Source organism: Salvelinus namaycush, chromosome 32 (assembly GCF_016432855.1).
Source record: "Salvelinus namaycush isolate Seneca chromosome 32, SaNama_1.0, whole genome shotgun sequence".
Lineage (NCBI taxonomy): Eukaryota > Metazoa > Chordata > Actinopteri > Salmoniformes > Salmonidae > Salvelinus > Salvelinus namaycush.
The window spans coordinates 27,357,195-27,368,836 of record NC_052338.1 but is presented as its reverse complement, the minus strand read 5'-3'; the positions used below and the strand labels follow the sequence as shown (position 1 = coordinate 27,368,836).

The following is an 11,642-nucleotide window of genomic DNA, read 5'->3' as shown; positions in this document are numbered from 1 at the left end:
GGGAAATTCCAGCAGTAATCCAGGATGAATATAATCCTAGAATAAATTGTATTTGTCAAAACATTCTGTACTCCAGATAGTCCTCCACTGCCTTCGATGGAGTCTTGTCAAGACATCATCTCCATCACTCAAGTTTTTAGATACTGTTTTAGCTAAATGTTGTTGTAAAATCCCTCTGCTCCTCGATTGAAGTCCTGTGCTCACATACGGTTCAGCACATGGCGTCCACGTTGCTAAGCAATGGGAACGGTCTCTACCAACGGTCTCTGCACCTTCCCCCTATTTCCTTTCTCCCGCCATTGATTTAGGATTGTAGGCGCAGGTACCTTATCTACCAGTCGGTCAAATAAGCCATCTAATAATTCCTTTCCAAAACGCTTACACTGTTTTGAATTTGAACTTGTTTAATGTTTTTTTTTCTTCTCAATTTAGCGCTGTGATGATAAGGATGAATGAGCACACTGGACTCGTTGACCACACACTTGCATGCATGTTTATGAGCAATACATTTCCCACAAATCCCTACGGCAAACAGTGAATCGTGATGACGCAGAACACAACACGAGGAGAAACCGGCTGAACTCGCGAACGAATAAAAAAGAAATCCTAGACATGTAAACAATTATACAATGCAAGTTTTACTTCCGAACTGGCTATTTGTTTCAGTTACATTGCTTGTGAAGATTATTGAATTGTTAGAACCCGTGCTAGCAGACGCATAATCTTGATAGTGGCATTTCGGTATCTGCTCTGTGCACTCATCTGTTCTCGGTTTTGGAATGGGATTGCAGACTGACGTTTTGAACAGCACAGTGACTCAAACGAACAAATCCAGGTAATATAATATTAATTTGTTTTATAAGGGTTTGATAAAAGGCAATTAAATACTGTTTGAGGTGTGAGACAACTTTGTGGATGTCTGATTTGACACTGGGGCAGCTATCCTGTTCGATTAACTATGTCAAGACTAGCTAGCGCGAGCCATATTTACGTCATGCACGCTATCAACAAGCTAGGCTAGCAGCTAACTAACTCAGTCTGAGCACTGGAAGCTAGTTATCTTTAGCTAGATATCAAGAAAACTGCCTGTCTAACGGTTAAGCTAACAATATAGCTATCTCTACTAATATCAAGCTGAAATGTATGCCTTTGTCAAACGGTTATAAAGTATGAGTTATTAGTTAACATGCAAGTTAGGTAGCTATGTCTTTGGGCTCAAAGTTGAGTCTTGAGGCGCCAAGTCAAGTTATTTTATATCAAGTCAGTCATCAAATTTGTGACTCGAGTCCAAGTCATGTGACTCGAGTCCACACCTCTGGGAAATACTAATATTAATGGATGATGGCAGTGGGAAACCAACTAATAGATTGCAGTCTCCTTGTCCATAAACTGCCTTCAAGGTAAGGACACATATTTTGTGAACTCTCTCTTTAAAATAGGTCTGGAAGAAAATCCTGCTTGCTCTCCAGGGGGGTTGGCCAACTCTGATATTTGTTTCTAGTGCTGGATGTTTGAAAATGTTCTTGTTATCACAATTAATTTGTCAAAATCACCCATCCTTAAAGAAAAATCTAATGAATATCAATATTCAGGTGGTTTATGCCTACTAGTTGAAGATCCGTGCCATCATCTGACTCTACATAGACCAAGTATGATGTGTTTATGAGTTGAGTCCACCTACCATCTCTACCTAGCATGTGCACACTATTAAAATGTCAAATTATATTTGAGGCCTGTGGCATTTAATATCCAATGCTTATTTGTAGGACTTATTCAAAACTGCTTGTGAATGGCTGCAAAAATACATAGCCTCATATAATTCATTTTCAAAGACAAGTTGGCATATCAGATTTCAGTGATGTGATTACACTGGCTAAATTGGGAAGAAGTGGAATAATAAAATACTGTAAGTGTAGGTAATACCAGTGTTATTGCTGACAAGCACACTAATTGCCCATGTTATTGTAGCCCACTGTTAAGAATGAGAATTGTTCCACTGATCAGACTAAATAAAGTAAATTGTTAATAAAAGCTCTTGAAAATGACAAATCTGCCCCTATGCCCTAATCAAATAATTTTTCTAGTTATTGTCCCCCCTCTAGAATCAAACTTACACTTTTGGGTTCACAATATGTTTGATTTTCATAGTTCCAAATCAGGTCACCCTACCAAACTTCCCTGCTAGGTCTGTCTGCTGCTTTTTCATTGTCACAGTCTAAATGGCAATCACCAAACGAGGGGACTAATGCAATTGTGGACTTTAGTACATGCTATCAAAAGACAGCATTCTGCAAAAGGGATGGGAGTAACAGAAACCTAATTTAGTTGACAACATTGTACATAAAACAGCTCTACCGTGCTGTTCTTTTTACAGTTTTATCAACTCAGCGGAGAACGTTCTCTCTCCATTCAGCTCCACTCTAATCTTGAGGGGTGTTTCTTTAAAACGCACATCCAATCCCATTGATCCCTTACATAACTAGACCAATCATATGCTTCATGTTCCACGGTTCATAGTGCTATGGCAAGACAGGACAATGATAGAGGTTCCACTCATGGTGTTAAATTGCATTCGCAGATGCTCCGATTTCAAAAATTATTTGGAGCACAGTTGAAATGTTAACACTATACAAATGGACACATTAGAAAAATAAAAGCAGTACTTTTCAATGCATGAGAAGAGGGTCAAATGCGTGTCTCACGGCCAATGAGTGAGAGTTGGCAGCTCTGATAACAATGCTTGACAGACAGATCAAATTGTATTTGTCACATGCTTTGTAGACAAACAGAGAAATGCTTACTTACTGTTCCTTTTACAACAATGCAGGGTTAAAGACCACAGTAAATTTGTTTTCAGTTTGGATAATGGTTTGATATTTAGAGTTTGCTCATCAATACCTCTTTGACGGAAGGTCCAAGGATGATTAGGGTGATAAATCTAGAATCAGATGACGGTAGAGAGCAAGGTACAGCCAAAATGTTGTTTTACTTCGTTTTCAAAGTGACTATGCTTGTTTCAATGGTTGAATATTACACACTGGTGGCTAAGGGACCGTCTTAAAAGTGCAATGAGCCAAACCTGCTGTTTACAGAAACTACATTTTTGTCTCAATTAAATTATCTAGAGATCTTAAACCAACTATGTTTTTACCTTTTTAAGAGAGGTCAAGGAACCCACCGCACTTGTCTGTAGATTTGTTGCTCATATCGACAGTGAACTATTGCAAATTAGACCTATTACAGGAAATAATGTAAAATCTGTGAAATGAAAAAGGGCAATTCTAATGGGTGTACTATGGAGGAGGGACGTCAGTGACCAACTAAGTTATTTTAGATGTATATGTCATTTGGATTGGCAGCTATTGAAAATTAGATCTGTACATGAATTAATAACCACAGCTGTACTAGGGGAAATATTTTTTACATTTAAATCACAGGTGAGGAATTTTGAATAAAATAAAAGCTGTACCTTTGATGAGAGAGGTCGAGGAACCCAATACACTTGTTTGTTCATCTGTAACTCATAGACAGTGAGCTGTTGAAATATCAGGAAATATTAATGTAAAATTGAGCGAATTGACGAGCGAACTCCGAATATCGAAAGTAAAAACACATTTACTGTGGTGAGTTAAAGATGAACTAAAAATATAAATAGTGACACGGTAAATAACGAATAAAAATAACATGGCTATATATAGGGAGTACAAGCATTGAGTCGATATGCAGGAGTACGAACGAGGTAATTGTGACTAGCAGCAGCATATGTGGTTAGGTGAAGTGGACAGCATATCTTATCGCATCCTTCCCCCGCACATGCCCTCTTTTTGTATGAACACTAACATAAGTGGAACAGACTTGCTGTCCGAAGTTGATATTGTGCTTTTGTAAAGAACAATGTAGGATAGCCTATGGGTTTGTTTTAGTTGTGGACAATATTAACAAAAATTCATTACACGATATTTCCGGGCGATAATGATATAATATCCCGCTATACCGTACAATTAAAAAAAAAAAACATTTTATGAGCCCTTCAAATTTTAATGAATGACAAAATATTGCTTTTAACCTGATAGAAACAGAAAGTGGTCATTGCACATTTTTTTTTTACTTCTGTGGTAAAACTGTGCAAACATGAAACATAAACAAAGGTACATGGAGTAAAATGAAATATAAAAATATTTAAAATGCTCAGGATGTAAAGAAAACGAAAACTTTTTTCACTTTTTCAGGCCAAATATAAGAAGTGCAGTCTTTTTTTCAGCATAACACTGGTCATTATGAATTCAAGTTGTAAACCTTTTCAAACTAACTTCTTCAAGCATTAACCAGACAGTCTGTATGTTTCTCAGTTCACCATGTAACAATTCACTGCAATTCAGTGCCATGTCAGGAACACCAGCCTATTGACAGTTTCTGGCTTCAAAGTTGCCCTGTGGCATGTGAACACATTGCCCCCAGTGCTAAATGCTCTCTGAGGGCCAACTTGTGGCAGGGATTTCTGTCTGACAACTCACTTGTGGGAAGTTGGATGTGTGGACTCGCCACCACTCCAATGGATCAGCCTCACTATCACTGTCTGCTGCCATCATCAGAGTGTAGCTGTCCAGCTCTTGCTCAATGACCTGTCTCTGTGTTCTTAAGGCAGATGCACTACTGGTTTTCTTTAAAAAGCCCCAAGGCTCTTCTTGGACTTATTTAATGATTGTGGAGCAGTGGCAGCTTCTTTCTCACTCTGGTCCTCTTCAAGAGAGAAGTCTCCCATGGCTGTGTTCCCTACCAGGAGGACTTCTGTCTCGGAGGCAGCTCTCGCCTTCACCAGCTTCTCAGTGGTCATGTAGGTGGTCTTGAACCTTGGGTCTAGAAAGGTAGCCATGGTGAGCAGCTCTACTGTTTCAGGGTCGGTGTATTTGTCATTCAGGTAATTGAGGATTCTTAATTGCTGTGCGGTTCTAGAAACATGAATCCCTGTACTTTCATATCACATTAAAATAATGTCACAAATGCAAAATACAAACTGTTTTAAAACAGTTGCTGCCAACGGTAATTTTCAGTGACAACATGTTTGTGGCGTCTGTCTTCCGTTTACACACAGATGTTCGGAGGCGCAAATTTTTAATTAGCACAGGTATATCAATCTGTCATCCGTCTGTTTTCCGTAAACAAGCGCAGTAACATGGAAATATGGCAGTGTGGGAAGCCTAACCATATAAAGGTATGTATCTATTAAACCTTTTGTTTTATGAAAATTATATATTGCAGATATGAAAGGTAAGGTCCTTATGTTTCCAAATCCGTTTCGCAAGCGATGCGTATTCATGTTCAGACAGAGCGCCGCGGCGCTTAACAAAACTCGCCCCTACGGAAGATACCGTTGTCCGGTGACTCTTATGTGTAATGGAACTAAGAGTCATGATCAGAGGCTAAGCCGTTCCTAGCTAGCAGATTGTAACGGGCTGATGAGATGCTCCTTTGGATAGGTACTGTTTGGCTTAGCACAGAGAATTTTCGTCCATCCTTGACTTGCCGATACGATCTTCGTTCTCGATTCGGTCAAACGTGTATCTTCTAAAATGTCCGTGTCCAGTTGCATGTGGTTCGTGTGAATTTAGAAAATGCTCTGTTATTAAAATAAATGTTTTGCTCCATGAAGTAATCCAAACGTTTATACCACCGCAATTTCAAATCTTCTGTTTTTGATTTAGACCGGTGGATCACCCCAAAGTGTCGCATGTCATGATACACTCACCTGTCTTGATCAATGAGAGGAAGATTCCAAATAGACAAGATGTTCGCGACACATTTTTGGATTACTTCATGAGGCAAAACGTTTATTTATTTTAGTAATGGAGCATTTTTTTAAATTCAAATCACTGGACATTGACAGAAGATAACAACAACATGATTGGCCGAATCAAGAACAAAGATAATTTCGCCAAGTTTGGTTGAAAATTCTTTGTGCTAAGCCAAACAGTGCATATCCTTTAATGGCTAATGGAGCATCACATTCGCCCGTTACAATCTGCTAGTTAGGCCGTTCCTGTTCCTATGGCCACTCTGTGAGGCCTCTGAAAGAGCTTATCAGTAGCTTGTCATTACCCCCTCCCCCCAAGTTTGTTTTGCCTGCTCTACTGTCCGTATCAGTGTGGCCGGAACCATAGAGGTCACAGGAAGGGCATGTGTGCGACAGTACACTGAACCTGATCTTCTCTTGTTGTTCTTTTCATAATTTATTCCCCTCCGTTCAGTGTCCCTCGTCCCTTATCTACTCCCTCAATAGGATGTGCCACTCCCACACTCATGAGACAGCAGAGAAATAATTAAAGCAATGACAGAACTGCTGTGAAAAGTGAAATATGATTTTTTTTTTTCAGTTTTACCTGCATGTATTATTCAGTCTTGATTTAGAAAATGAAAGTAACCTATATATATCACTGTCTGTATTAGAAAATAGGCCTACTGGGCTTCCCGAGTGGCGCAGCGGTCGAAGGCACTGCATGGCAGTGTTGCGGCATCACTGCAGACTGGGATTCGATCCCAGGCTGTGTCATTACATACCATGACTGGGAGTGCTATAGGGCGGCACACATTTGGCACAGTGTTGTCCAGGTTTGGGGAGGGTTTGGCCAGGGGGGCTTTACTTGGCTCATCACGCTTTAGCGACTCCTTGTGGCAGACCAGGCGCCTGCAGGCTGACCTCTGTCGTCAGTTGAACTGGGTTTCCTCCGACATGTTGGTGCGCCTGGCGTCCGGGTTAAGTGAGCGGGTGTTAAGAAGCGCGGTTTGACGGGTCATGTTTCGGAGGACACATGACTAGGGCTGTGGCGGTCACAAAATTTTGTCAGTCGGTGATTGTCAAGCAAATAACTGTCGGTTTCATGGTAATTGACCGTAATTAACATAAACACATTTAGCATCTCCTGGTTTCCTCACATCTACATTTTAAAAAGTCTAATAAATCCATGTAATATGGCCTACACCTTCACAATAAATACATAATTTATTTTAGACAGATCTAAAGAAGCATGATATGAAGAAAATGTTGTCTATTTCAGAAGAACAGAATAGCATACTCTGAGTTATCCTTATGTTAGGCCCAGGTTTGGCTATGCCATATGGCCGTGGGCTACACTAGTTAATTTAGCAGACAAGACTTGCTGAGAATTCAGTGGCATTATTTTATATTATAGTATGAAGAATATAAAATAGAAAGGATCTTTTCAACAAACGATTTAATGGAGTGCGCACATGCGGCTATTCTGTTTTGAGAGGTTAACAAAGAAATAATTATTCCTATATGTTTAATTTAGAGTTATTAATGTAACTTTAGTTATTCTACAAATGTTGGGCTATATGTTTAGATGTTTAATACATTGGAAGGCTACATGATGCGATGATTTGAAAAAAGTTGCTTGAAAGACATGAACTCTGCTTTGTTTTTTGCACAGTCACTCATTCACAATTTGACAAGCACATGATAATGCCTAGAATTTCACGGCGGCATCCCCTTCGTGTGGCCTTAATGCACTATAACAAATCCATGCCTTTTGCGGCCAGTGGCCGTTTTGCACTTCTTCCTGAGTGCTGCGCTCTCCATCACGTGATCGGGTCTTTCTCACAGGCTATAAGTGAAGACGTACACATTGGGGACGCAGCCGCGCGGGTCCTTATCCAATTCCGAGGTGCATATTGAAGAACAGCAAGAACACTAGCCTATGTCAATCTACTATCCCCCATAGTACAAAGGTCAGCCTATTCTGTGCGAGAAATAAATATTCCAAACATAGTCTGGGACAGTTGTGGGATGCGATAGATCCCAAATTAATAGAACCACTAGCATCAAAAAACTGTGAATAACACATGTATCTTTTATCAAATTTTATTATGAGTATTTCTGGAAATTGATGTGGCTCTGTGCAAATTCACGGGATGTTTTGGAGGCAAAGCCAAATGTAAACGGACGTTTTTGGATATAAATATGAACTTGATCAAACAAAACATACATGTATTGTGTAACATGTTGTCCCGGGAGTGTCATCTGATGAAGAATATCAAAGGTTAGTGATTAATTTGATCTCTTTCTGCTTTTTGTGACTCCTCTCTTTGGTTGGAATATGTCTGTATGCTTTCTGTGACTAGTTGCTGACCTAACATAATGATATGTTGTGCTTTCGCCGAAAAGCCTTTTTGAAATCGGACACTGTGGTTGGATTAATGAGAAGTTTATCTTTTAAAATGGTGTCTAATACTTGTATGTTCATAATCCATAGATCTAGGCCAGGGGTTTATGCAATAGGGAGAAACATTTAGAATGTAGGCTAAATATAATGTATAGAGCGGCTGTCATGAATTCCAAGTCAGCACAACAGAGCATCAGTTAAGTTCTACTACATTCATTTATTTCTAAACAGCCTCATGAGTGGTGCAATACAGATAAAAATGCCATTAACAGAGTTGTTTCTTCCATACTCATGATTACTTACATTTTAGTCATTTAGTAGACGCTCTTATCCAGAGAGACTTACAGGGGCAATTAGGGTTAAGTGCCTTTCTGGACAGATTTTTCACCCACTCGGCTCGGGGATTCAAACAGCTACCTTTTGGTTACTGGCCCAACGCTCTTAACCACTAGGCTACCTCCCTGTCAAAGACGTCTGTTCTACACAGTGCTTTCTTTCTGAAGTACGTTCCACAACATTGATGTGCCCTTCTGAACCCGGCCCAGATTTCTGATTGAGTGCATCTTGGTGTCATAGAGTCTCCACAGATTGAAACATGACACGGATGACTCACCTGTTTCTTTCTCTCTCTTTCAGATCCTCCCTCTCTGAATGACTCAGGCAGCTATGTATGTGTTTGGGCCCCATGGTTGACTGCCAGGTTTGGGCCCCATGGTTGGCTGCTAGGTTTGTATAGTGTTCTACTCCTCCAAACCCAGCCCTATATCCCCCAGTCCTAACCCCTTAGCCCTGTGTCATTATTTTGACTAGCCCGAGCTCCACACACTACTAGCCCCAAACGCTTAACCCTTTGCCTCCAGATCCCTCTCCTTTCTTTCCTAACACCAGCCATCTCCAGACCCAGTACCAGCCCCAAGCCCCTCTCCCAACCCTGTTCTTCCAGTCCCACCCTCTATCCCCCAGACCCCTACCCCTCTCCCCTGGCCCAGCCCCACATCCAGCCCCAGTACCATGCTGGGGAGGAACATGTCCCAGAAGCTGAGCGTGCTGCTGATCATCATGGGGCTGGCGTGGGGGTTCATGTTTCTGCTCTACACCGGGCAGCAGCCACACCACCAGAGCAGTGGCGAGCTGCATCAACAGATCCTGGAGCTGAGCCGGCGCTATGTCAAGGTGCTCACCGAGGAGAACCAGAACGCACCGGGAGGACCACAGGGCACCTCCATGGCTGGTTACGGTAAGGTTTGCTTTAGAGCTAGAGAAAAGTCCAGAAGCCACCATTTAGTATTTTGTTGTGGTGCTGGAAATGAGGAAACACTCATCTACTACTTAAACAAAACTACTTACAACATTCTACTTGAACCTAACATTGTTTAATATTTTTATTCTCTCTTTCTCTCTCACGTACGCGCGCGCACACACACACACACACACACACACACACACACACACACACACAGCTGATCTGAAGAGGACCATAGCGGTGTTGTTGGACGACATCCTGACGCGCCTGGTCAAGCTGGAGGGGAAGATTGAGCTGGTGGCCAACACTTCAGTGACTAACTCCTCCCATCTTGCAGTGGGTGCCCTGGCCTCAGCTCCAGTTGCCTTACACAAAGCCACCAAGCAGGACACGCCAGGCAACCACCGCCTGGAAACCGCTCGCATCCCTCCACACACACCCAACAGACCTCGGCCAGGGGTATAGTAGGTTGGGTAGCGATTGAGGCCCTGTTCAAGTACTTTACAAGTGCATCCTTTCTTCCTAAGATGGTCACTGATCTAATAAGGTTGGTAGGGTGGTAACTCTCATTTCACTTGTCTATTAATTTACAGATCAGTGATTATCTCAAGGGAGCAAGGAAAGATATAGATATATATATTCCAAATTATTTAAACCTAACCCTGAGAAAGGACTGACTGCCTGTTCATTTCCAATAACTATATGGCTGATTTCATTTTTTTTGCGAAGACATTTTAGCACCTTTTTTAATACTTTTAGTCATGGACTCTCTTAGGCTTGAATTTTAGCTTCCCTTTTTTAATGGTTTCATCATGGATGGGTCTACAAACTGCGGATGTCTTTGACGATGTCTGTGGGCAACAACATAGCATCAACAATAGTAGAGGAAATAGACAAATGTATATACTCTGTAGTGTCTTCAAGGAAGCTGATGATGCTGAATGTGAATGACACTCCCACCCGGATATGACTTAACTCGGACATACTGCCTGCGAATTTGCAATACTGCTTCTAATCCCATCCATATCAGAATGCTGAACTAAAAAATGTTCTCATGGTAGTTTGGGAAATATTTTGTAGTTTGCAGCAGTTCCTGGTGTGTGTGTGGGAGAAATCAAATAAAACAGTTAAATAATAATAATTTAGCCGTTGTACCGTAGACTTTAAAAGGATAAAGTGATGATCCAAATAATGTTATTTGCACTCTCCTTGAAAGCTTGATTTTAGAGTATGTGTATAACATGTCGAATGTAACTCAATAAGCGGATAATGACCAAGTGATTGCTATTGCCCAATTCCAACTCCAACTCCCTTCTTTGTCACTACCCAGACTGTTAATCTTTGTCTTTGTCCTCTGAGGGAGTTGCTTGCCTATTGCTTACACATATCAGTTCCTTTAGTCTGAGATCACATTACACAGTGACTGTTTGGGGAAGCCCTAAAAGATAGTGGGCTAGCCCAATCTTTGTGTTTTTTTACTTATGGGAGTGCCTTTCTATGGCACACGCTTACTTACCCCTTTAATACAAGAACATGGGCTGCAACTAGACTCTCCACTGTTTCAGAAGCGTGCACTTGAACACTCCCTGTCATGGATTTAAAAGCATTGGATTGGTTTAAGCAAAACCCAAGATCAGCATTCAGGGGCAACTTCACACAGCACCCTTGTTTGACAAGACAATGGCAAGTTGGCCAAAGCAGAAACCGACTGGAACCCAGGAGGATACATGAGATCTCAAATTATATTTTTAATAGATGGTTTTGTAGTTTTAACAAAATTGGCATGTGCACAATAGTTTACAATGTTTATTAAATGCATAAATAAAGTTGAACAATGAGCACTTGTCTCTCAAATGCATAGTTACAGTTGTTGGTTAGCTAGCTAGCGAATTTGAGCCATATTAGCATAGACGTGACATCAGTGAAAACACCTCAAAACAAGACATGGTATCAAGAACAAGGTCAAACTAGCTGAAACTAGTCACTTACGGTTCCCCACATGGTAGTTAATTGTCATTGTTGCGAGCTATCTGGCCATCAAGAATCGCAACGACACATGGACTTCTGTTTGGAGCGATTTCAGTGCCAACAAAAACGATTTGAAATCAATGTTTTTTTATTTACATTTAGATATTGAATTTGAAGGCAATCTTTTTGAATTTGTAATGGACAAATTGAATAATTTAATTCATAAATTTAACTTGTATTTCATGATTTGAAAG

The 11,642-nt window shown here is 40.8% G+C and overlaps 1 protein-coding gene across 1 annotated transcript; it reads left to right on the top strand.

Annotated features, from left to right (window-relative positions):
* Nucleotides 1-547: 547 nt before the first annotated feature.
* Nucleotides 548-11,252, top strand: LOC120027486 (coiled-coil domain-containing protein 126-like). The gene is made up of 4 exons (XM_038972435.1): nucleotides 548-835; nucleotides 8,814-8,903; nucleotides 9,038-9,414; nucleotides 9,638-11,252. Exons 3-4 carry the CDS (start codon nucleotides 9,189-9,191, stop codon nucleotides 9,883-9,885), a joined length of 474 nt encoding a protein of 157 aa, XP_038828363.1. The 5' UTR covers nucleotides 548-835; nucleotides 8,814-8,903; nucleotides 9,038-9,188; the 3' UTR covers nucleotides 9,886-11,252.
* The last annotated feature ends 390 nt before the right edge of the window (nucleotides 11,253-11,642 follow it).

Bases quoted from the DNA above. Each gene is read 5' to 3' on its own strand.
- LOC120027486 (XM_038972435.1), top strand. From the start codon at position 9,189: ATGCTGGGGAGGAACATGTCCCAGAAGCTGAGCGTGCTGCTGATCATC. The intron at 9,415-9,637 runs GTAAGGTTTGCT...ACACACACACAG, and splicing joins CACCTCCATGGCTGGTTACG to CTGATCTGAAGAGGACCATA.